We start from the raw sequence: 26870 nt of genomic DNA on the forward strand, positions 1-26870 counted from the left end.
GAGATAAGAGGTGGGTAAGTATCAAGAAAGACACTCTCTGAGTTAGTACCATCAGATCGTTTTCCAAGTTTTTAATCTTACTGTCATATTTTGTTGGGACATAATATCACTGTAGGTCAAGTTTCCATACTGTTTCCTAACTGTGTGTGGGAGATAACCCTAGGGGTGATATATTAGCAAGCAAAGCACTGAATGCCAACTACAAACTTGAGATGCGCCTCTGGTTGTTGCTGATATTTCTGGTGTGCTGAAAATACCAACAGCCACTAATATGTGTCTGATTAGACATTTGATCATGAAGTAAGGAGTAGGTTTTGTTCATCTCCAGCGGATAATTTGCAGTGCTTTAAGGCTTCAGACTTAAAGAACCCTGTTCTGAAATCACTGTAGAATTGAGAGCAGTGCAGTAGCTGTGCCACTGAGATGAAGCACACCTAAAACAGCCTGCTCAGAAAGATTTCCCAGACTTGCTGGGAGGCAGAGGTTTTTTTTCAAGGATCAAGGTGATCACTGAACTCCAGGTGGTTTTTTTACTTATTATGTGTTGCACAGTAAAATTTGGCTTCTAAGAGACAAAGTAATTGAGGGGAGAGTAAATCCTTGTGTTGATAGCACCAATATTGGGTGTGTAGAGGCAGAAGTCAGGGCAGCAGTGGTAGCAGCAGGAAGATATTGCACTGCAGGAGCTTGCACAGAACATTCTAATGGCATTGGGTTACTTGTGGATTGAATGTACCTGAAGGCCAGGTTACACATTGACCTGTCTGTAGAATGGGTGATTTTTGTTTGGCTAAAAAATGTAAAATCATCTCTCAGAAAAGTATGGTCTAACATCAAAGTATTTGATAAAAGTGCTAATAAAAGTTTTGTTTATAGTTTTGTTTTATATATATAAAAACTCAGAAATACTGACAGCAGAAAATGGAAGATCTCTATTATTTTGGGACTATTAAATGAACAGAATCAAGAAAAGGAACCTGTAATGAGGAACAACTTTTTGTTTGCAAGATATCTCAATATACAAAAGTCTTCAGCTGTCTATAGCAAGATTTTATATGTTACAAGAAGTCCTCTGATTATTCCCTAATGTTCAAACAAGCAAGATTACCAGAATACCAGATTAAACTAAAATAAAAGAAAAATGTATCTTCATACAATGTTATTAAGCACCAAAGGACACTGTAGATATTAAATTTTTAAAAGTTCCAAAGATTACTGAAGTAGTTTTAAGAAATTTGTACAGAGCTGTCAGACAGAGTCACTGCCTCTGCTTCCTGAGCCACAAAATGCTTGTGGCCAAGAGAGATTTCTGTGGAAGTATCACTGTGTGCTTGCCATGTTTTTAGTTTTCCTTAGGCGTCCGATGTTGGTCAGAGATAGAAATTGGATCTTGCTCTCTGTGTACCTTTGGTCTGACTGAGTACAGCTATTCTTGTATTCTTCTGTTGTAACAGGAAACAATCCAGATATGTTTTATTTTTTGCTCTGCTGAGAGAAGTCAGATTTTTTTTTGTAGAGAAAAGCAGATGCAGCATTAAGCTCCCTGGTGACACTTAGTCATACAAACTCTCACTTTGTTAATTTTGATTTTTAATGTCTTCTAGTCTGCTGATGAGCAGACTTACTAATCTATAGAATCTACATTTTAATAAGAAGGAACTGATAGCAAATTTTATTGATTTTTAAATTATCTAGATCCACTCTTACCCAGAGCCTGCATGACTTGGCTTCATAGGCTTGTTTAGACAGCCATCTTTTTCTCTCTTTTTTTTTCTTAAGGGTTTGAGAAGATTCAGAGGAACTGAGTGGTATCTGATGGTTGACCAGTTCTTTTGCATTAGAACTGTGTTAGAATGATGTGTTGGTTATGTTGCAAAATATCCTCCCATCATTCGTTTCTTCTTGGGAATCCGATTTTGAATGTCCAGCCCCTGTTTGATGCTTTGTGATTTACTTATTCTGAACTTATTCTCTTCAGTACTGAATGTCTTTCCCTTTAATATTCCTTGGGTCACTAGTTCTTAATTCTTATAACAAATCAATGTTTCTCCAAGACTCATAGGAGCTGCAATGTAAATAATTTCAAATAGGAGAAATTACGTTTGCATCATGTTGCATTTTGTGTCCCTTACACAGTGACAAAAGGTAAACTACCCTTACAGAGTGAGGATAAGCTCTTCAGCTTTTTTTGTTGACAAAAGATTTTGGATCTTAATGTACTAAAATAGGCTCTCATCTATAGAACCCTTAATACTTGTTTAATTCTATTTATGTAAGTTATTTAGTTAGCCCATCAATACTGCTGTTTTCAAATTAATTCTTTTTCTGTTGGGAAAGTAAGGAGTTAAAAAAGGTGGCTGTCCAACCCTAGTCTGACAGTAGACTCTGGCCGGTCATGATGCAGAAAACCAGATTACAATTTCATTTACGAGCCTGTCATGCAAAAGAAGCCTTTTGGTTTGGGACACCAAAAGGGTGCAGATACATCCTGTGAAAGAGTTTATATTTTCCAAAGCTGCTTTTACGACTTTTTTTTCTTTGTAAGAAAAGTTCTTGTGAGAAGTAGTGACTGCCTTTGGTTGAGTCTGTTCCATAATGGGCTGTGTGAATGAGGTGTCTGTGTGAGGCAGATGCAGCTCTCTTTAAAGCTGACCTGCTTTAATTTTTTTACTTTCTTTTCAGAATGGCTTTTGTCATCCTAAAGAGAACTTTTTAACCTTTTCACTGAGCAAACCATTTTTTTCTTCTCCTTTCATTCAGCTTCTTTTTCCTTGTTAGGAACTGAGTCCTGTTGAAAAGAAGGCACTAATCCCTTACCAGTAAGGAAGAAATCAGATAAAATGAAAGCCTGTGAGGCTTTTCTCCGTAGGATGACAAGTTGTAAAAATACAACTGTATGCTGAAAAGTGACTGTAGAGATGGCATCTTGGGAGTGAGTGGGGGAAGGTTATGTTTATTATCTGTTAATGACTTCCAGATCAAGTTTGCTCAGTTTGTGAGTATAAAAAAAACCCACCCTTTTTTAGCTGCCTTCTCTGCAGACTCAATTTGGGATTTAAAAATCATGCTGTGCTAATTTTAATCCAAGTATTACTGTCAGTAATAAAAAGGTTCTTCGGGGTATATTGTGCCTTTAGTTAAACTGTCCATCACTGTATTGTGAGTGAATGTTAATGCTGTTGATGAGAAGCTTATCAAAATCAGGATTTATCTTGTCCTGATTAGTCTTGATTAAGTCTTCCTTAATTAAGTCTTATTAATCCTTTTAAATATGTCTGTTGTATTCGTTTCTGGACTCGTCTACTGTGGAAGAATGTAAATAGAAGAGAAATAAACCTCAGAGCTGTTATTTTTGCATTGCACATAAGGATTGCTGGGTGAGGTCATAGGAGTTATAAAATAAGTCCCACTGACATATTGCCATCTTGTTAAGTTTATATATCTGAAGGATTTGAGTATCTAGTGCTCATATACAACACAAATGAGAAATTTGTGGGAAGAACCAGTATTTTAATTAAATCAAATGATGTAATTTGAAATATGGCAGCTTTCAGACATCTAGGTCCTTCTTTAAATCCAATTGGAATAATCATAATTGGAATCATGTTATCAGTTAAAGAGCCAGCAATCTGGAAAATGTTGGGGTGCATTTAAGTGTGGCATCTGAGGGTGCTTTGATGGCACCACCACAGAGCTTGGTGGTTACAGTAAAGGAAAAAAAGGAAACCAGTGGCGATCTTGCACTCCTTCCTCTCTCTGACAGATATTCAATGATGCAAATTGTACCCAAATCTTGTCAACAAAGACCTCCTCACTGGCTTGTCCTGCTGCAGGGCTCAGCCGTGCTCTGAGGTGTGACTTTGGCACTGCTCTTCTCACTGGAGTGGCACACGGGCTGGATGCTGCCTCTGTCTGTCTCTCTCAGCCTGGTACACTGGGACTCTTTCAGGATCGAGGGAGGAGGTGAACGTGATCATCTTCGTCCTACATTTCTCGTTTTGTTCCTGTCAGATCATCTGGCACTCTTGGATGACAGTAGCTTTCTTTAGCCTCATGTTGATGGTTACTGATCCTGTTCCATTCTGTCCACTTTCTTCTTTCCAGTGAGAACACTGCTGCACAGCAGGAGAGCACTGCAAGGATTTGAGATCACTCCTGGTTGTAATAGGCAGTAAAACTTCTGTCCTCAGTACTCTGTCAGAGGAGTTCTCATCTCTGTTGCTGGTATGAGGGTGTTTCCTCCTGAGCTGCCTGCACCTATGACTTCTACATTTGTTGTTCTCCTGTTGATCAGCCTTTCAGGCCCTGCCTGCCTGCTTGCTGCTGCACCTTTCCATGGAACTGGTTTTTTTTTTGTGCATGTCACTTCTGCATGCAGTGGGAGGTTTTTGTGGAGCATATGGATTCCAGATAATGTGTCTCCAAACCCCACATTGTGACCAAGGTTAGATTATAATTCAGTCTGAGTCAGGACATTATACTTTTTCTTTCCTAAACTCACATTTTGGAGTTAAAGAGTTTCTATGCTTATGGGTTTCAAAAAGTCCAAGGCTAGATTTGGAAACTCAGGCCTTTTCTAAGATCTTTCTAAGAATTCAAAATAACTGATTTGGAAGTGCTTGGTAGCTCCTTCCCCCTCTTGCTAATTTTCAGCAATCTGGAACATTGTTCTCACACGTATTCTTTTGAGTATATAAATTGTTTTGAAGCCCTATGGGATAATTGTCATTGCTGGAAAACTTTTATTGAATGGTGTTTGTCTGCCAGCATCAGAACTTGAGGAGGTTATTTCATCTTGGCTTTCATTTCAGTTCTATTTTAGCAGTTCTTTGTCTTCAATTCCATCATCTTCTCTGAGCACTGAGCTGCTGTGTTCAAAGACATTTTTTGAAATAAAATTCTTCATTTTGTGGTTCTTTTTCAATGATGTTATTTCTCGTTTTAGGAGCCTTTGTATTTCTTTAAGGCAAATGAGACATGTTAGTGGTTATTTGTAATTCTTTTTTGTTCAGTGGATTTCCTGTTATGCAAAAATGTAAAGCTTTTCTCACTGTTCTTCCAAACTTTTGTTTTCCTGTCTTGATAGTTTGTACATCTGTGTCTGCTTTATAACCTGTTGCTAAGATGTACTTGCCCAGTTAAGATCTAGCTTTGTCTTTGTGGATGTGTGACAATTTACTGTAAAAATGCAAGTTAGAACTCCTGCTTTTCTTTCAAGACCTTCAAGAAGTGAACAGCTTTGCTTTTCTTTAACAGCTTTTCTGAATGGACACGAGGGTACTGAAGATCTACATAAAATTATCAGCATGTTGTGCTTGCATGCCATGTGTCCAGTAATAATTTTATTCCTTTGTAACTGTAAAAAAGAATCCCAGGGGAAGCTTTAAAGCATTCAGCTTTCACAGGGACTTGTGCACTGCACAAAGTGCCATGTTTGTTTATGGAGCACAGGAAAAATCACAGAGAGACAGAATGGTTTTGGTTGGAAGCAACCTGAAAGGTTGTCCAGTTCCAACCAACCATGGGCAGGGACACCTCCCACCTGCTCAAAGCCCCATCCAGCCTGGCCTTGAACACTTCTGGGATGGGGCATCCACAGCCTCTCTGGGCAGCCTGTTCCAGTGCCTCACCAACCTCACAGGGAAGAATTTCTTCCTGTTACCCCATCTAAACCTGCCCTCTTTCAGTTCTAAGCCATTACCCCTTGTCCTGTGACTTTGCATCTTCCTAAAAGGTTCATCTCCAGCTCTCCTGCAGCCCCTTTGGACACACCTTTGCACACACCTCTGCTTTACAGTTATTTTTCCCTTCACGGGCAGGTGGGGTGGGGACAGACAGACAGAAAGACACCCACCATATGAGACTGGATAAATACTACTCTTTACCACCATAGAAATCCAGGATTATTAATACCACTCTGTCCAGACACAGTCTTTAGAAAACATCTGAAACAGATCTAAGTATCTCTGTTTTATTGCTAGTGTTTTAGTGGATCAAATAACCTTCTTAGCACCATTTTTCATTAACCAATTCATTATCTGTAGTGAAATCTCTTTGTGTAGCATTTTGTCTGGCAAGGAAAAAAGTGTACTAAGGGGAAAATGTACTAAGGGGAGATTTAATTTATTAACATTTCACTGGAAGGGTGATGTGTATCCTTAAATACCAAGAAAATTTTAAGTATGGTTTTTATATTTTTGTTAGAAGAGGATTAATTTTGTAAAAATCTACCTAACAATAGGAAATATATGGCAGATGAAGAAATAAGTGTATGCTGTGAACATATAAATACTATGCCAAAGGAATCTAAAGCCATAACAGGTTTGCTTTACATATTTCTGATATTAAAGGGATCATACCATGGGTAATGTGCTAAGAAAAGCCTTGATTCTGTCAATATTTATAAACTAGAGGGGAAAACAGCAATCCATGTAACTGAAGAAAAATTCAGCAACAAAGTTTCTTTTCTATACTGACTTGGCGGTTGAATATTTGGTGTGATATATTTAAAAAACTAGGCAGAAAAGCCAGAGGTGAACATCATCTTCAAGTTTATTGTGTAGGTTATAACATCAGAGGTTTTGAACAGTGCTGTTGTTTGGACTTTCCCTTTTATAACTGGTATTTGTGCTGGTGGTTTTTTTACACATTCTACATGGGTTCTTTTCAGTTCTCCTTTCTAAAGCTTTCAATGTTCACAAAAAGAAAATGCTTTTGTGGAGATAAGAATCAATTAGATTAAGGTAAGGGCATGATTGTAGTAAACTGCAGCTTAAAATGTGCTACACTAGTTTAATTCTTGATAAAACATTATCACACACCTTGATTCTTCTTAAATAGCTGTACACAAAAGTCAGCATTAATTTTTAAAATAACTCAGGCTTGCAGGTGTTTGTGTTCCATGCTTATTGTTGCCTGCAGTTTTTCTGCTTGAAATGGAGAATGGTATTCTGTAACATATTAGATCATTGCCATCAATCTTTGCCAGAAATTCTGATCCCTTCTTATACTGGTATCACCATTAACTAGTACAGTACTTCATTTTGGAAAAAAAAATCAGTTAAAAAAAATCTCAATATAAATATTTTGTAATATGAATGTAGAATTTCTTAGTCCCTTCTGCTAGTCTTCTCAGTTTGATAGCATCCTTTATGGACATTTCTCCCATTTTTACAGCCCTCTTGTTCTGGCTCAGAGTTGAATGCACCTCTGTGCTCCTCAGTATTCGGTGGCCAAAGTCCTTTATCTCCTCCTTTCTTCATGCCCACAACACTGATAGTGCTGTGTCATATCCCTTGACTTGAGGAATAATCATACTCAAATTTACAAACAACTACATCTTTTTGGACTCCCTGACCAACCTGTGTTGTGTTTAAAAACCTTTCTTCAGAAGTTTTTGCCAAGATGGTTTAAACCAGCTGGGGCAGGGAGGAGAAGAATGCATTACTCAAGTCTCACCCATTTATTTTGTTTCCTTTTTCTGCTATGATCCACAATAGCTGGGACAGTTTTCTCTTTTCTAGACTGAGACAGACCACAGTAATGCAGACAATCTCAGCAAGTGGTTTGTCTAAAAGACAGAAACTTAAAAATACAGAAAAAAGGTTTGATTGGTTCCTCATCTTGTTATCCTTTAACCTAACATATGATTTAAAATGTCTGAAGTGAGACTGCACTTCAGCTTGGTTACTTTATTTCTGTTCGATTTTTGGGGAATAAGACTGAATGAGAAACATAAATCAAACCTCCCACAATGTACTGAAACTCCTCTCATATCTGGATTCTAGCTTTATATATGGACTTGGTTCTATTATGGCCCTGACTTATACTCTTTGGATCCAGACATCTATAAATCTTCAGGAAGCTTAGAGTATTTTCTGAATTTGGCCATACTTCTATCTGGCATGTATCCTTCTGAATGTAGAAAAGACTTATCTGTTGTGTGGTACAGATATTCAGAGCCCTTTGTTCTTTTTATCTTAAAACAAAGAGGTTTCACAAGCAAAGATTTGCTAATTAATTCAATTCCTTCTCTGACACACATAGAACTTCTTTAATTACAATGTTTCTGGAGGATTTAATGAAGACTTACTTGAGTTTCTCTGAAACCTTTTCTCAAGGGATTCCTAGCATTTTGGTTTTCTGTATATTGAAGAGTTGGCACACAACACATTAAAGGAAAACCAGTTTGCCACTGCTTTTCAGCATATTCAGCATAGGGACGACTCAGCTTGCTTGTAAAATCCCAGCAGCTTCTGTTCCAAGGGGACAGCCCTTGTACAGTGAATTCAGAGGTCAGTTTGTGTTATGGTAGTTTAACTTCACTGACTTCAACAGATTTCGCAACATCATATAGAAGAGTGGAAAACTTCTCTTTTTTTCCAACTTTCAGTGTGGCATTTTTATATTTGTCATTGTTTTTATGAACTTCACAAGGACAAATTGTAAAACTTGTTATTAGGCTGACTAATGGGATAAAAAGAAAATTTTAGACTTCTTGTGAAACTGATTATGTTTTTCTCAGCAGATTTTAGGTGACTATTCGCATTATGAGCACAGTTCTGTCTAAAAATAAGTTCTGTCCACTTCTTTATGCGTTTATTGAGAACAGAAATTTCCACACCATTCTCCCTTTAATGTGACCACAATGGGTAGTCATAATTTGTCCATTTATAAAAAAGAATAAAGTAGCAAATTGGCCACCATAAACTGTTAGTATATCCACTTTTGCTGACATGTTTATTGTAGTTTGCAATATGCATGATGTTGATTTTCAAAAATGTTCCATTTTCTTTTTTGAGAGTATGAATTATAAATTCATGAATCACAAAAATCAAGACTGTAATACAATTCAAGAGTTGGAAACACTACATAGAACTCATCTATGTCATCCTCAAAAAATGGGGACGTCGAAATTTTCGTAGTTTGAATAAAAGCCTAAAACCTTCTATTCATCATACAGCTGAAGCCAAGCAGGTCAGATAGTTTTTTTATGCATTTATGTAACGAGCAAAAGGCAGCTAATGAACATGTTAGGAAATGTTAAGGGAAAACCTAGAAAGGGACAAATATGGGAATTTCAGTGCCCCACCTGAAACCTTATAGAATCTCATAAAATAAACCTGTCACGTTGCCTAAAGTCTGAAAGGATTTTGAATGTTTTGTTTTCATGGTATGTTTCAAAGGAAACGAACTTGACTCCAAAAAACACATCTAGGAATTAAAGATGGCCCCTAATGAACAGACAAAAGAACGAAAAAAGCAGAAGCCTTTGCAGCCTTAAAAGTAAAGTTCAAAATATTATCCATCCCTCTTACAAAACATTTCCTGAAAATAGGCTTGTGGAGCACAAAAGTCAATTCTGGAAACGCGAGAACTATGAAAGCAAGTCCAGTAGTCGGCACTTTCAAAAATAAATAAAACCATCAGGCAACAACTGTATGCTAATTGCATTTAAGAAATAAAAGACCACCTACATAGAAATAAAATAAATCTCATTAGTGGAGCTAAAGCAGATAGTTGAGATTCAAACTCTGCTAACCAAACCCTTTAGGATGGCCAGAAGGAGTTTGTGAAGTCACTGCCATTTTCCTTGGGATGGGGCAGAGCTGTGCTGACTCCCCCTGTGCCCCTCACTCGGCTCCAGTGGCTGCTGTGCATTTCCTGTCGTAGCTGTGCCCTCACTTCCAGAGCAGCCAAGGATTGTTCTTGCTGGATGAGCACAGCTAAGGCAGGGAGAAAGGAGAGCACCCAGAGCAGGGGTGATAGCTGAGGGTGGCACTAAGAAATCCCACAAATTGTGACAGTGTTGTTCTGTCCAAAAAAAATTATTTATTTAACCATTTAATTTGTTTTATGAAAAATCAGCTTTAGGAAGGCATACCACTGCAATCTTATAATCAAGAAAGTTAAACATTTTATGACTTTTAGGCAGGACAATAAATTCTGAAGATTTTCAGTAACAATAGCGAGAGGCCTGTAGGTCCATCTCCTGCAACAGCTCCCAGAAACCATCCTATTCCCTCTAGAGGAAGTATTGAAAGTCATTTGTAGCCAGTGACCCCTCTCTCCCCGCTGGCCATCATCGGGTTATAGATCTTCAGAAACAAAAGCTGCCCAGGCCTTCACTCACTCTCTCAAATGGTCTTCTGAAAATAAATGAAAAAAATAAAATATTTTAAAATCAAGGCTATTCAAAGCTCCTCATCTATTTTGCTGCTGACATAGTTAGATTGGCTGTGGAAAGATTGCAGAGGAATTTGACTGGATATATTTGTAGGGCCAAGGCCTGACCATAACCAATTTGAAAAAAAGCCCAATAGGTATTTTTCCTTGACCTTTAACCCTTTGTCCTCAAATTTTTTCATTCACAGTTAGTCTTTGGCTCTGACTAAGTTTATGATTCAGCTGTGGAGCTTTAACTTAATCTGAGAGAAATTCTGTGAATCCTTGCTAGATGTTTTTGGTTCTGATTTTAGCTCCTGTTTTTGGTTAGATGTTTTAATTTGGCTATGAAAGTTAGAGCTTTATATTCCTAAATAAAATTAGGTTCAGCCCTTCATAAAAAAACTTCTTATTCTTGCAGCTGTTATAGATGTTTAGAAGCAGTGCTCTGATTTTTAAATTTTTTTCCTTCTAGTACTGGATCTTGTCTGAATTATTTTCTAGATAGAAGCCTGAAAAGGAAGGAGACAGAAAAGAATGTTCCCGGAGAGAAAGTCAGTAGAAAATGCTTCAGCATTTAATCACAACAATTTAATTCTGTTGATAATCGATCAGTAGAGCACAATTAAAAAATCCTGCTCAATATAAGAACAGCTCAGCCAACAAAAATAAATGCATGTATTTGTCACATGAGGGAAAGATAAGAAACCAGGAAATGTAGCACAATGTGAATAAAACCTTCCACCATATGGAATTTGGCAAAAAATAAGGTATTTAATAATATTCCTGAGGAATTGCTGTAAGAGCTTCATACAAACCTTCTTCAGTGTCCCTTGAAAAATTAATTTGGATTTTAAAAAAAGAACCCCACACATCTGGCTTGATCATTGGCTGATAGAATATATTTTTATTCCCATCCCAAATCACACACAGCTTGGCTGGAAGGAAGACAGCTGCTTGGGCACCAGTTATGCTTCAGTCTGAAGTACATCTAATCTTTATTGAGTTATTTGATCTTCATGTGCCAAGTGCAGAAAGTTGTGCTTTAGTGGGAAGAGAATTTTTTTTTTCTTTTAATATTAATGTGTAATTTTGGCCAACAAAAAAAGGTTTAGGAGATGATAGCAGTTCTCAAAATGCATTAGACTTAAAATCCAATAAATATATCCAGTGTTCTGTATGAATGCTCATCAGTTTGCTGCTTCTACAGGAAGGACTGCTATTGGAAATCAATCTCAAGCATTTTAATGATCAATTAATTCTGAAAGCTCCTTCATGTCTTCTCATCTGAAGCTTAAACATTTTTTACTTTTCTACAGTTTTTCCATTATGAGGTCTGACACCTATGATGAATTTGGTCTGAGTGCCTTAAATTACTCGTGAGATTTGGGCGCGTTATCCCCATGTGCAAACTCTCACTGTTTGTTATTGTATTGCTTGAACTGTTTGCAGGGTGTACAGGCTGGGTAAATCCACATTACACTGAAACCAGTGACCAAACCTGCAGGGGCTTCAGGAGCTTCAGAAAACATCCACCCACAGGCTGGACTGGTCAAACAGTCGTAGGTGACCTGAGCAAAAACACGCGCTCAAGAAGCAGCAGTTGGCAGTGCAGCAGTGCAGCTCTGCCCTGCTGGCCCAGGCAGGGCAGCACTGCAGTCCAGGGCAGCACTGCAGTCCAGGGCAGCTGCAGCTCTGCCCTGATGGCACAGGCAGGGCAGCACTGCAGTCCAGGACAGCTGCAGCTCTGCCCTCATGGCACAGGCAGGGCAGCACTGCAGTCCAGGGCACGGGGAGGCTGCAGAGGAGGTGGCTGGGCACAGTGACAGCTGTCTCTGTAAACCCGGGGCTGTCAGGGGAGGCTGTGGTCCGTCGTGTCTCAGAGAATCTCAATTACTTGTGACACAAGTACAAAAGCACTGGGCAGAGTACAAGAGATAAGATCAGTACCAGAATTAATCTCTTGTCTCTATTTTATGAGATACTGAATCTCAGAAGAGCATTTGATGGAAGAGCTGGCTGAACTGCAGAGCTGAGGGAGGAAGGATATGTCAGCAGCATTGCTTGGTAGTGCTTCTTCTGCCAGTTCTCTGTGCACTGGGAAGATCTGTCAAACAGGGCTGTAACACAGTGAGCAATTTGTGTGTTTTACATTCCCCACTTTAGTCCTTTCTGCATTGTGAACTAGTCTCCCTTATCAATACCTAGCCTTCAATCTCAATTTAATGTGCTGCATGATGCACGGGCTTCATGACATTGTCTTACCAGTCCGGTTTTCATGCCACTGGTACTTTTTAGTGTAACAACTTTTATAGAGTTTGTTTTTCTTGATGAACCTTATAATAACAAGAATCAGGGAGCACTACTGCAGTCCAGCCCAGAACAGCTATAATTCGCAAGGTATCTTTTTTTAGAACAGGATACTCTTGTGAATGTTTGGTATAACAACATTGTTTAACTAGACCTGGTTGGGATTTAGCACACAACTAAGGTTCATAGTTAGCTGAAAATACAAATCTTTCACTTGACTGAAGCTGTAGTGCAGCAGTTGCTCCAACATATCAAGATGTTATTAAAGAGACACATGGACTCAGAGAGGAATTTTAGAAGGATTATACTGACTAAGTACTCAGCAGTTGCTAAAATAAAAGTTGGCATTCAGGTCATATTAATTAGAAAGCAATATTCCCAAAAATGTTATGTAAGTAATTGTTATAAATTAGGTTGCCGTGTGTGTGTGTGTGTGTGTGTGTGTGTGTGCTGTGTCCAAGACAGCAAACGTCAAAGGCATGGTCGTGATCCCCTCCCGTTGAGTGAATGGTAAAATTGCTCTCATGCTATTTCAGAGGTTGAGCATGATCCTGGTACACTCAGCAAATGCAATAATGAAGATGTACATGTCAGTGGGATTACCATAATACAGAGTATTAATATGGCACCAGGCAATGATGCTGCACCCGGATGTTTAACAGTGTCTCCATTCCAAATCCTTTTTGGAAAGGTTTAGAGCCCTTTACTGCACACTAAGATTAAACTTGTGCTTGAATGAATTACAGTCAGGCCCTAAGATAAAATTACACTCCATGGATAATCATAGCTTGTGCTAACCTTTATTGGGTGCAGGGGGTAACAGTGACAAAGGATGAGGAAACGCCTGAGGTACTTAAAAACTGAAGCAGAGAAGGCATTAATAGCAAGAGCAGTTGTTCTCCGGGTACCAAACCCCCTGAGCTGGAGGAGATGGACAGGGATCAGAATGAAGCACTTGTAATCCAAGGGGAGATTGTCAGTGACTTCACTGCCACTTGACTTCCACACTCACAAGTCTCTGGGGCTGGATGGATCCACCCAAGGGAACTGAGAGACCTGGTGGAAGTGTTCACTGAGCCACTTTCCCTCACTGATCAGATTCACCAGAGGAGGTTTAGATTAGATAGTGGGAAAAAATTCTTCATGGCAAGGATTGTCAAGCACTGGAACAGGCTGCCCAGGGCAGTGGTGGATTCACCATCCCTGGAGGGATTTAAAAGATGGAGATGTGGCACTTGGGGACACGGTTTGTGGTGCACTTGTCAGTACTGGCTCAATGGTTGGACTTGGTGGTCTTAGAGGTCTTTTCCAACCTAAACAATTCTATGATCTGATTTACCAATTAGCATTACTTTAGTTATAGAAGAGATTTTTAAAAGGTAGCCAGGAAAAGCTACTAAAGATACAGACCTGCAAAGTCTTGCTTAGGCAATATGCTCTAGACTTAGATATTTTCATCAAAATCAAAATCTTCTTGCTTTATTGCTAGAGATGCTACTAATACCTTTGCCCATTATAATTCTCACACTCTGATCATTGGGGAGTTTTACCATTATGTAGAAGTATTTCTTTAAAGGTTTAAAAGAAAATAAAAAGAATCCCAAAACACCTTTTTGTTTGTTTAAAAAGAAACATTTGCTTCCTATATATAGTCAGTAAATAAAAATGCCTGAGTGCCCTTTTTATGTAAATACTTTGAATTCTGTAGGTTTTTCCATGAAAGTTATGTCTAGAGTTTCCTGGGAAAGAGATTCATCAGAAAGTTTAGAACTTTTGGTTTTATTCTTTATACTGTTTTTCTTTTATATCTGGTTTCCTTTTGTTTATTAGAAGATAATTTATAAGATTCATTTTCTGAATCATAAGATTCAGAAAAATTTTGAAGTGTCAGCCTGTGTGTTTTGGGGAAGATTCCATGACTTTGTGTGTCATGCTCAACATAAAAAAGAATGAGAAAAAACACCATAATTTTTTTTATTCTGCTCAGACACTGATTACTGCTTTTATGAATCCTGCTGAACTAAAGTTCTATGCAAATATTTTAATGAAAAGACTGGTATTTACTTTATTCTACTCCATTTTGATGACAGGATAATAAATAGGAGCTCACTGGAGTAAGCTCAGGATTGTATTTCATTAGGCAGTTGGTAACAAAGCAATGGCAATATTTTCCTCAAAATATCTGTGGTTATCTTAAACATTGTTGAAGATACTCAACTGATTTTTACTTTCTGGGGTCCTATATTTGCAAGTTTATTTGAATGCACATTATATCTACTGTACTTTCCAAATGGGTTACAAGATATTAAATTTCAAAGATAGCAATAATGTTTAAGATTAGCCCATTCTATAATGCTGCTAATTGTTCAGAACTGCTTCCCCTCTCCTTTGCTTTCCCCTTCTCACATGCATCCTTTTAGCTGTCCTCCCTCTGAATCATCTTTTCATCTACCCCCTTGTGCCCAGAGCCCATCCTTTTTCCTTTTCCTCGAGTCTTTGATTTACTTGACCCAGGCACTCTGTTCCACTTTTCCTGGTTGTCAGAAATACGAGTTCTTCTCTACTGACATTACTGCCATGACATTCCCCTCGGAAGTTCCTGAACAGATCTGGTGGTTTGCATTGGCTGTCATTCATCTCTGTGCTCAAATTTGGCAGTCTTCTCACAGAATCAGGAGCCTCTGAGAATTTGGGTTTGGCCTGAATGGGTAATGCATGGGTAATGTACAGAAAATCCGAGAGCTCTCTAATTTGATGCAGACTTCTGGACATTAACTTGTGCTTAGCATCACAAAAACGCCCAGGGCCAACTCTTGCTGTGTCTTTTATGGCTGCAAGGACTGTGACACAACCAAATCTTCTCTTTGGTTTTCTTTGGAGAGAGCAGAGAAGTAGAAGTTTGTGCAAGAGAGAGGCCACAGGAGCCTGACTTTCCCCTTGGGAGCAGGGTTAGGACATCTTTGGGAGAATCCTGATGTACAGTCCCCTTTCTGCAATCACATCCATTTCTCCTGCTGAGGAGGCAGGTTATGACCTGTGGGCCTGTACTGCCAGGGCAGTTAAAGGGGTGGCAGGAGCACAAAGTGGGAGCAAAGTCAGAATTTGTCAGTAATGTCAATGACATTTTCCCGGAATCCTACCTAGAATTTATTTTTGCTTAGTACAACCCAGTAAATTCTCTCATTAATTATTCCTTATAAATGTTAATAGGTTTTTTACATGGTCAGTGGATCATATTTACTCCTTTATAAGTGTTTTGCATAAAATGTAAATGTTCTCTGTGGTAGATGCACAGCTGGGACTCAGGCATGAGAGTATGGTGTTTGGATAAATCAAAATCCAACTGGGCTTCATTATCTGCTTGTTCACTTAGGTTTTCATATCATACAGCTCATGAATAGTACTCGTTTTTGTTGAAACTTTCATACCTGCACAAAGATAGTTAAGAAATATCACTAGGAGAAAAGTTGTCCTGCGTAATACAAAGTATTGCTAATGCTTTACTTGGCCTGCAGGTGCTCCTCCAATATTATCACTAATTACAACAGTTAATTATCCTACTTGTAGAGAGTAGAAAACTTTGAATGTTTAGCAAGGTCCTTCCAATCTTTTGAATGCTTCAGTTTAATCTTCCTTTTTTACTGAACACTCCAAACAAAACAATGTCCAGGACCTGAAAAGAAAAAGCACTGAACAGCCCTGCAAGGTCCCCTCCCTCCACAAAGGCAGCTCTTTGCTCACCTGGTCTCTCTTTTTTACAGTAAAGGTAAAGGAAGAGCGAAACACTGTAGCAAATCATCATCTTTATTTCAGTTTCAGTCTTCCCTGTCAGTATGTTTTAGTAAGTCAATATTTATACTGAAAGATATATTTAATATGGGAAAAAACTTTTATAATCAAAGAGTTTTCTTTTAATTGCTTCTTTAGAAATATATTTTGATAATAGCAACTGCTCATTACAATACAAACCAGAAAAAACATTCATGTACTGTGGCATGGGAAGTACTGCCAGTTCTACATGCTCGACATAGTTTCTTTAAAATTTTTACGTTCTTTAGGCCTCAACAAAAACCAAAGCTCCTCTTCCAGGTTTGGTAGCAAACAGACTGTTATTCTCCACTGCTAACCTTTGGCCATCCGTTTGGTAATAAGCTTTTTTTACATTTTTCAGGAAAGAGTTCAGCTTGTCAGTAGGCACCATTGACACAGTGCAGCCACCCCATCCAGCTCCAGTCAGACGTGACCCAATGGCCCCAAATTGCCTACAAGAAAATAACAGAAAAAAAAAAATCATGTAAAACAAACCAAAAAGAGGTACTTTCTCATATATATAAAATTTTTATAGAAAACTCAGATTGTTTTGAGTATTCCCATGTCATCAGACTTTTCTGATGTTCGCTTGCTTGTATGTAACACTGCAGCAATTTGCAGTTACCCTTTTGGACCAAAGAAAAGTGCTGATGCTTTCAACTGCAATATAGTAATTTCTATCAGTTCCAAAAGTCCCCCTGTTTTGTAATGCTTCAGCATCAGCTGTTCTTAGGATCACAGCGCAGCTGAGATGAAGAAAGCAGGAGAAGAAAGGAATTGTGTTAGCAACATTCATAAGACATCAGAAGTGAAAACAGAAATACATGACAAAAATAACAAAAGAGGGTTCATAAACTAATTGCACAGGATGTAGGCATGCAAGCCATTTTCTAATGTGGCAAAGACAAATAGCTCTATTCTTCCAGGACAGATCTAAACCATGCTGAAGATTCACAGGCTTCTGCAGGACTGCTGAGCGTGCCCCTCAAGAAAGGGAGAGTTCAGAGACACTCAAAAAGTCATAGAGTCACCGCACTCTGTATAAATAAACTCACATAAACTTCTGTTCATGCTGAATGGACAGAGTTGGGTATCTCTCTTTAGAGGAACCTCATGAACTGAAGACTGACAGCAGTAGAGGTAAAGTATGAATGTAGTCGCAAAAGAAAAAAATACTGTTAATGAGGAGTGTGAACAGAAAGAACAATGACAAATAAATGACATGCAAAATATAAACCATTCCCAGCCTCAAGATACTGCCCTGCTAGAAGTGTCCTAGAGCAAATCCCATGCTGTTATGCTGTAAGACTCAGATGCCATCTCATTACAATTTGGAATTGTTTTCAATGGTTTGCTTACCTGTGTCCCTGTTCTTTACTTAGCAAAACTAGGAAATACCCTGTGATAAGTTACTCTGGGGCTTTTCTAACCCAGTGAGCACAGAACCAGTCAGATTTAGAAAACTCCTCTGAGATCTTATTGTGGGAGATCTAATCTGACTTACAAACAAATACTTTTGATGTGTTTCCAATAGCCATGCACAGAAAGATTCACTAGCCCTAGAATATGTTAGAGGGAGAGACATCATCATGTGAATAGCATTGGAAAATGACAGCTCATTTGGAGTGGGCTGTTGTAATTTTTCATGTGTGCATTTTATGTTAAATCAATCTGGTGTAGTGCTGAGTTAGTAGAGGTTAGGTCATATTTCAAGCAAGTACTTGCATATGTGTTTGATTCTAAACACACATCTCTTCTTGAACACAAACACTTTCTTCAGTGTGTCTCTGTGGTGCCACCTTTCATATTGACTCGATTTTATGTTCATTCTGCATTTCCTGTTGGTGTTTTATTTTACTGTTTTTATTGTTATTCCTGTAAGCCACTCATTCTCTGATGCAATTTTGGTAGGTTCTAGTCCATGGAGCAACCTCCTAAAATGAGCAGGATCCAATCCAGTCTCAGTTGCAATCAATAAGGAAATTCCCATTGACTTTACAAGACCAAATCCACTTTTCAGAGTCTGTTAAATCTACTGTCAGTACTCATTTGGTCTGTTACCTTAGATGGAACTTCATATTTCACATGTTGTCTGGCTTTTATTTTGGTAGGCAACTGAAATCCCTTCAGAATTGTTCTGAACCTTTTATTGATTTCATAATTCTCTGTGGTCATGCTCATGCCTCAATTTTTACTGAGTCATTTTTGAATACTTAGTTGAAATAAAGCATAAAGTAGACAGAAAATATGCTTGTTGCAGAGCTGAAGTCACTGTGTTTCAAAATACTGTGGCTTAACAGTGTCAAATGTGGTGATAGCAGCCACTTGGGGCTGCTGAGGAACCTGATGGGCAGCACTGCACCATCTGAAAACTGGGGACCTGGAACTACACGGGTCCAGGAGGGAGCTGCTAATTCAGTGTCTGCAGGAGATGTGGTGCCTGGGAGGTGTATAGGTCAAACACAAGGAAGTTGTCTTTGGAACAGGTCTGAAACTGCCTCATTTAAGTTTTAATCAGTTCATTACTAAGCTGGACCCCTCTGGTAAAGCGGGGGTCCTGGCCAGACACTCCTCTTGTGCACTGGCCTCTAGATGGGTTTTTGAAGAGGAGTCTGAGCAGACAATGCTGGGGGCACTCAGCTCCCAGTCCCTGGTTCTGGCCTTTGCTTCTGCCAAGTGTTTATGTATCTCGTTCCAGTCTTCACTGCACACAAAGGGAATTAGCTTATGGGGGTGTAAATGAGAGCAAAACTATGAGTACTGCAGCAAAAGAAAGAAGAATAAAAGGAGGGAGTAAAAATGGAAATCCCATAGTTTGGTATATGAAAAATAGGTGAGACATGGCAGTAGTACATTTTAAAATAACAACTGTGCTTTTAGGAGGTGAAAAAACCCAGAGCAATATTGTTACTTTGACAAAATTATGAAGTAGCTTTTCTGAAAGTGTGGCGTTAACATGGTAAGATTTAAATATATAAATGGGAAGGATTGTGCTTATTCTGCTTTGTAGCTGAGTTTGTATTTGAATAGCAGCTTTAAGCATTTCTGGCTTTGTTGAAATTGCCAGGATTGCAGGCTCTGCAGCTTTAAGAAAATCACCAGTGGAAATGTAAGAGTCTTGATAAAATGCAGAATTGTGTTGGCCACCATAATGCATCTGGATGTAATGTACAATCTGTATCTTTTAAAAGTGGTCAGAGAGGATTCAGCTGTCTGTCGTGTACAAGGCATAGCTGGGAACACAAAAAATTATCAGGATTTGTAGCACCAAAGATGGAGAATAAGAAAACGAAAGTAAGTTATGTGCAGCACTAAGGACTGAGAGATTTTCAAGAGTACCTAACTTACTCAGGAGCTCACATCCTATTTTTTGTCCCTTAATTGTTAAGTAAATGTGCTGTGTTACCTGCTTTAGAAGAACTAACAGGTAAACCAGCTACTAACAGCATGAGGTGGGTTAGAGAAAGCACAAGTCTTCAATCTTTGCAAAATGAAAAAAAAACAACTGACCAATTCGTGGTTACAGTTTTCAGCACTACAAACCACAGCAAGTATGGATCCCTTTCTTTCTTGGCAGAGGTTATACAGTAAAACATAAAGATCTAGGCAAAACAGAAAACATCTGGATATGCAGATGATTCTTCACAGTTTAGACCTTGTAAGGAGAGAGCAGCAGTAGACGCAGGCAATTCTGTGGAATGTATTTTTGGAAAAGCTTTTGAAAGCTACAGGGCGGCTGTATATCATCGTAAGTAAAGAATGTGATTTATGTAGTTCCTGGCCATTTCTATAATCACATCAGCCAAGTCTTCCTAGAGTGACTAGTGATTTTATGTCCTTTAGGTTTTTTAATGTTCAACTTAAAAAAAGGGTTTTTTCCAAATTAAATGGTGGCTTAAGCTGCATTCATCCGGAATAGCTATACACTTTTAGAAATCTAATTACTGAATCAGAAAGAGATTTAATACTAAACTTCTAGAGAAGAAAGATGCATGTCTTAGGAAATATTCTTAGTGGGACAAGACTGCAAAGAATAATGAACAAACAACTTACTTGTTTCTGTGCAAAGAATACAATAAAAAAAAACCCAGATGAAAAAATTTCAATATGTAAATTTGAAGTCTTTCCATGTGAATGACACTCCACTGTGGTACTTAGCTCTGCCCATCATACACTGTGGCCTCTTCTGCTGGTAAATCAGAAATCTGATGTAACATGAGCACACACATCACATTTTTTCCTTTCCTATTTATATTTTGCTTCCTGGAACAGAAATGCTCTGATGAATTTTAATTTAATTTAGAAAAATCCTAACTGCTGCTTTCCTTTTGGTGCTGTGGCTGTGCTCCTGCCTGCCAGCCAGCGTCCCCCTGCCTGAGCTGGCTGGAGCTGTGTCACCACGGAAGCACAGAGCTCAGCCCAAATGGGGAACACAATTTCCATTGCTGTGCTGAGCTTCCTGCTGCAAGAGGCTCTCACTGCCATCCTCGCTGCTTCACTGCAGTGTGGCACAGATAACTCCACGCTGCAGAGCACCTCTGTGGGATGTTCCTGCTTGTTTTCCCCTGCACAGGGCAGGACAGTTTCCTCCCAGCTTTTCTGAGAAGAATGGATTCCTCAGGTCTGCCAGGCGCAGTCACTGGATGCCACTGACTGAGGCACCAGCCCTGGGCTGGTGTTACTGTACCTAAGGCAAGGCAGATGTTCATTTAAGGCTCCTGCCCCGCCAGTGGTGCCTCAAGAGCTGGCAGTGCCAATGCCTTGCATGGGATCAAGACTTTGTTGCCCAAGATCTTTGATAATTCAGCAGAGCTCAGTTTCTGTCCAGCTGACCCTGGGGATGGTTATCCCCTCTCACACAGATCAGCGGCTCCCTTTGAGCAGCTGGGATAACTCTGGTGGAACTGCCCTGCTGAGTGACTGTCACAGCTTATTGTACAATGTGATCACTGTGTGATACAGCAAACTGAACACAGCCTGGGAGTTACACCCTGGACTGGGTCCCAAGAGAAGAATCAAAACTTGTTCTGCTCTGCTGGTATCAGTCTGTCCAGTGCCTATCAGGCTACTTTGTGTTCTAGCACAAGACAGCACATGTATCCCACATGCAAAATAATCTGTCAATGTCCAGAACGGTTTTTGTACCTTTCTGCCTCAGAGGCCGTTCCGTCTTGTCTGCAAACGAAATGAGACTCACCTAAATAATCATAATTTATACTCTATTGATTTACAAACCTGATAAATGGGTAGTGCAACTTAAAAAATCCATGAGTGCAGAAAAAAAAGGTGTATGGTAAATTGCATGCTTTTAAAATTCGTATTTTCATTCTAAGCCAGACTAATTTCTCATTTATTAAAAAAAAAGCTGGTAAAGGTGGTAAGGTATTAAATATTTAATTTTTTAAACTTCAAATTGAAACCATTCATTTTCTTTAAGACTGAAAAGATGTAGAGAGAGAATGGAATATCTCCTTCTAAAAGACAGTGAAAACAACAATTCTTGACCTCAGGCCTGCAAACACTTGTGTCACCCCATATTTCTCTTCTGGCAGGGCAGTAACGCTCTGGCTAAGGGCAGTTTCCCAAACTAAGGACACCCTTCTCCAAGGAGAAGGAGGAACAATTAGGGGCACAAGTTAGGAGGGTGGCAGCACCAGGGAGCCTTTATGGGACTGTGGGAAGCAGCTGGACAGGATGGCTGGGGCAGAGGCAGGGATGGAGTAAAGGTGGGACAGCCCAGGTGGACAACTGCTTATTTCCCCCAGCCACTGTTAAAATAATCACCAACCACTAAATTCCTTCTACAGGCACTGAATTTAGATCCAAGTTAGCATCAGATGTCTGTCCTGTGATTAAACAGATCATGAAAAGAGAAATAAAGAAGGACTGAAATGTGTACATTGTTTGATGCTGACCCTGTGGGAGGGATGAAATGCTATGTAGGATGTGAGTACTGAGTGCTTGTTTTCAGTTGTGGATTAACACACGGTTGTACCAGATCTCATCATCCCCTGTAGCTGAGTCGTGGAAACAACAGCCTGAGACCACAAGAACCTGTGTGTGGGAGAAGAGAAGGGACAAAATGGCACTCAGGGAATGCACTTTGGAATTGAGATTGTTCCCTTATGACCAAACTGAGTTAGAAAGGGATCACAGCTGAAAGAAGAATGCTGGGGCAGAGATGGGGACTTAATTATATGTGGAAAGCTCAGACAGCAGAGAGAGAGGCAGAGTGTCAGCCCCTGTAACAGTTAGCACACTTGTTTTTTAAACAGTGTAATGCTGTCCAACCCATGTGATATATTGGACAACTTACTTTTTAATTGAAAAAATAAAAATAGCATTTCACTACATTTCATTATAATTTCAAGACAACCTACGATTGTAGGACAACTTGCTTATGCTCTGGAACTCCTGTGGCAGCAGTACTGAAATGGTTAAGAAACATAAAAAAGGTAGATTAGATATTGGAAAGAAATTCTTTCCCAGGAGAGCTGTGAGATACTGGAGTAAGCTGCCCAGAGAAACTGTGGATGCCCCAGCCCTGGAAGCATTCACAGCCAATTTGGATGGGGCTCTGAGCAACCCGGTCTGGTGCAAGGTGTCCCTGCCCATGGCAGGGGAGTTGGAACACGATGATCTTTAAGGTCCCTTCCAACTCAAATAATTTTATGATGCTATAAAAAAATAGAGAAAAAGTAACAGTTCAGATAGAACAAGTAAGATGATGTTTTAAGAAAACCACTTATGACTTCTTCTGCAACTTCAAAAAGAGTAGCCGACAGTCTAACGTAACACTTGTGACGATGAGTCAGTCCAAAAGCAAAATCTGTAATAAAGCCATAAACCGTAGCTTTCATCTGAAAGTATTACACAGATGTCAGCAGGGAAACAATTGACCATGTAATGTCCCTGCAGGAGATTAATTTTGTAAGAAGAGACAAGAATACTTTCATTTTAAGATTGCAATAGCCAAGGATGTCGTATTTTCTCCTCAATTCGAAGTGTATTCTCCACAGACGATTACTCTTCCTTGTGGTCAGAACTTACAGGCAGATGTCGACCAGGCGATCCAGTTCAGGACAGCTGCACTCATACATCTCCCTGCAGCTGATATGGCTCTGCTTCATTAATTCTCCCAGCAGCTGGAGTGCGTTGGCAGGTGCTTCACTGCAAATCTTCTGAAATTCCAGCACTCTGGCAGCCTCACTGTACACGTGCTTTGCACGCTGGTATAACTTAAAGGTGGAAACTACACAAAAAGAAAACTGTGTTATTATTCACTACAAAAGCAACAGATGAAAGCATAACAAAATTGTGGGTTAGAGCAATTTATCCTTTATATGAGAACTCTCTAGGCTGAAATTCTTCCACAAAAGTTCACCTACATCTTCTTTGAAAGCCCTAATAAAAAATAATGTTTAGAGGTTGTCAAAATGCAATGTACACATCTTTTTTCGTTTTGACAGCTTCATGCACGTGCTCTGGTTATTTGCTGTGCCACTGAACAGGCTCAGTCTCTGCTCTTACTTTGCAGAGGCAAGGTAGAAGTGCAAGGTTTGGCAGTGACAGCGTTATGGCATTAATCTAAAGCTTTCAGGTTTTCAAATAGCAGCAAAGCAGAGGCAGGAGAACACCTGGGGAGTCCCCAGTGCCCTGCAGGCAGCTGTCAGCCAGCACCTGCTGGCCCAGGGCCTTGTGTGTGGCTGCTCCAGGCCAAATCTGCATCAATTATGGAACTGTGCAGATGGACCTCTGCTTGAAAAAAAACCAGTCACCAAACCACAAAAATCACCACCCACTTTTTTTCTTTTTTTTCTTTTCTCAACAAAGCAGGCTTACTGCGACTGTAGATAATACTGCATTAAAGGTACAGTGAAGAGAACAGGTGCTTTCACTTTGGTTTTCAGGGTTTATTTTTGGTACAGGCTACTTGCCAAAGCATTAGTGCTGCCTGTGTGGATGTGAAGAGATGCCAAGCCCAGACAGGTATTGATTAGTACTGACCTACTGAGATCAAAGACCAGTGCAAGGATTTGGGCTGAACTTTTTCTACTGTGCCATAAAAATGCAATTCTGCTAGGAAGGGTCAGGGGGATGTCCAGACCTGTGTGGCTGTCAGAATAGAGACCTCCATCAAGCCTGAATAATGGGGCATAAAAAGGAAGGAGATGGTTGTGGTTAAAGACACCACAAGCCACCCACAGTTACAGGAAGGTTTGGTTTGCAACTAATATCTGACAATTGATATGCTGTTCCCAAGCCTGTGCTGTAGTTCATTGTTTTCTCTCCCAATATAGTTCTGTTTGCTTTAATACCATGGCTACTATTTAGGAAGTATTGTTCACCAGAAGCATGCATGACCTAATTTAATTTATGACTAAATTGGTTTGTGTGAGCTGTTTGGGTGGTAAATATTAATGGACTTTAACCTCTACATGGAGCACCTACTGCACTGTTTCCTTATTTTAGCACAGCAAAGCCTTGCTAGAGCACTTCAGAACATCCTTCATCTTCTTTCTACATGTAAATTCTCCTTTAGAGTGAAGTTTCACTCTCAGTTCAGCTCCTGATCTCTCTTGCTTTCTAAAATGGCTGATAAAACACTCAAATAGAGGTAAAAGGAGAAGCAAGACCAGCCCTGTATTTAAAATAGAACTTGCTGTCTGACTCAGACCCACAGAGTTCCTACTTGGCTGTTCTTTGGAGACTGCCAGATTCTGGAACCACTTCTGACACTTTCTGTAATCTACATTTGCAAATACATGTAGAAATCTTCCTTGAAAGACTGGAAATAAAATGAGGTCCAATATGAAGTCTCTCATGTTGTGCACTCCAGGCAGCAACCCTTTACAGACTAAAACTTCATCAGCACCTCTATAATGCCTTTTTATTTCTCCAGAGTATTTCACAATTGTAAATGCTGAAAATAGTGCTGAGACACAAGTAGTCTAAAATGAGACAGAAACATTTAACACAGCAATGTTCTGCTACTACTGATATTGCTTCTGCTCCTATTTATTTTGTAATTCTATACAGCCTGCTACTGAGAAACCCTGTGCTGTTTGTCATGTGAACAGGCCTTCTGAAAGCATTTCAAACTAGGACAGAAATGAGAAAATTGAGTGCCCCCCAGAAACATGGACTTGAGAGTATCACACAGGAAGAGCATATTTTGGTTTCTGATATTGTTGCTGCTGGAGTTAGTTGCACTGTGTTTTGTAAAGTGGTGCCTCAGTATTTTTGAATGCTGAAGAAAGGCAGCTTGGCCTATTTTTAAGGGTGGTTTCTCTTTAAATATTCTTTTCTTATGAGGCATTGTTTTAGAGCAAGGAGATTTCTAAATGTGCATTCGTTTAGGGAATATCTAAAGTTGCGTGAGAGATTGCCATAGCTCACACTCTCTTGTAAATCACCATTGAACAGTAGTAACCCAAAGAATGAACTGAAAACATGTCTGGTTTCAATTGTCGGGCCACAGACTTGCCAAAGGCTGTGATTGATTCGGAGACCACCCTTTGGTAGAGCAATGCTCCACTGGCCAGATTACCTTAAAATCTCTGGGCTCGTGTTGTGCTCGTCGTGTTGGGGATTGGCAGCTGCGGTGGGCGCTGGGCTCTGGCTGCCAGCCAGGGGAGCTGGGCTGTGTCCTGGGCAGCGCTGGCTCCCAGGAGAGCCTCTCCATGGAGGGGGAATTTGCTACCTTGACACAGCTTCCTCTGGCCAGGAACATGCTCCTTCCAGGCAGCAGAGAGTGGCTCTGTGTTATCTGCAGACTCCTTTGTGGACCTTTACCAGATTAGTACCGGCTAAAGCCTGGGATCCTGGCATTAGCTATTGGTCTGTTATAGGCAGCATTTAATTTCAAAAAATTATGTTTAAGAATTTTTATTATAGCTTGCCTTTCTTCTCAGGAAGTTTTCTTTTCAGGCAAAATTACCTTCAGGACAGCAAACAGCTCGGTACTCTCTAAGCCTTATTCTAAAATAATGAAATGATGCACGTATTTTCAGCTTTCAACACCAAATACCTCTGGTAATACAGAAACCTTCTTCTATCTCTTTTGTGTGGATGAGTAGTCCTAACTGCTAACCCTCTCTGCCTAACTGAAGATAGAGTACAGATGATATTTCTAAAAGTCACATCTATATTCAAATCTCTTTGCTAGATCACAGCTTGTGTATTGGCTCCACTGATTTCCTAAGCCATACTCTGTCATGGTTAAAAGAAACAAATCCAGAGAGCCCACACCTGATTAGTTTATATCTGAGCCAAGGCTGAAGTGCTCTAAAAGAGGAAAATATGAAGCCCTCAGTGAATGAATCTTGCAGGATGGCACAGAACTGGGTTATATGGTCTCACCCTCTGTGGTGCCCAAAGGAGAGCATAACAAACAGGGTTTAGGGAACTAATGTCAGATTCTTAAAAGCATGTGGATCCTTAAATCTACTATAATACATGGAATCAGGAAATTAATTAGACCAAAAATGTAAATATACTTTCCTAATCCACTCAACTATAATAAAGGCCTGGTTTCTCCAACTTAATTCCGAGTTCTCTGAGCTGTGTTCCTGCAGAGGGTTTCT

The 26870-nt window shown here is 39.6% G+C and overlaps 1 protein-coding gene across 1 annotated transcript in view; it reads right to left on the reverse strand.

Moving 5' to 3' along the window:
* Window positions 1-16259: 16259 nt before the first annotated feature.
* GALK2 (galactokinase 2) overlaps window positions 16260-26870 on the reverse strand; it is a 43608-nt gene continuing 32997 nt past the window's right edge. The window contains exons 9-10 of the mRNA XM_063412557.1: window positions 23335-23536; window positions 16260-16736 (exon numbers count right to left, since the gene is read on the reverse strand). Coding sequence (XP_063268627.1) covers window positions 16529-16736; window positions 23335-23536 — 410 coding nt within the window. The 3' untranslated portion in view covers window positions 16260-16528. The remainder of the gene's footprint in view (window positions 16737-23334; window positions 23537-26870) is intronic.

The sequence above is a fragment of the Prinia subflava genome, chromosome 15 (genome assembly GCF_021018805.1).
Source record: "Prinia subflava isolate CZ2003 ecotype Zambia chromosome 15, Cam_Psub_1.2, whole genome shotgun sequence".
Taxonomy (NCBI): Eukaryota; Metazoa; Chordata; class Aves; order Passeriformes; family Cisticolidae; genus Prinia; species Prinia subflava.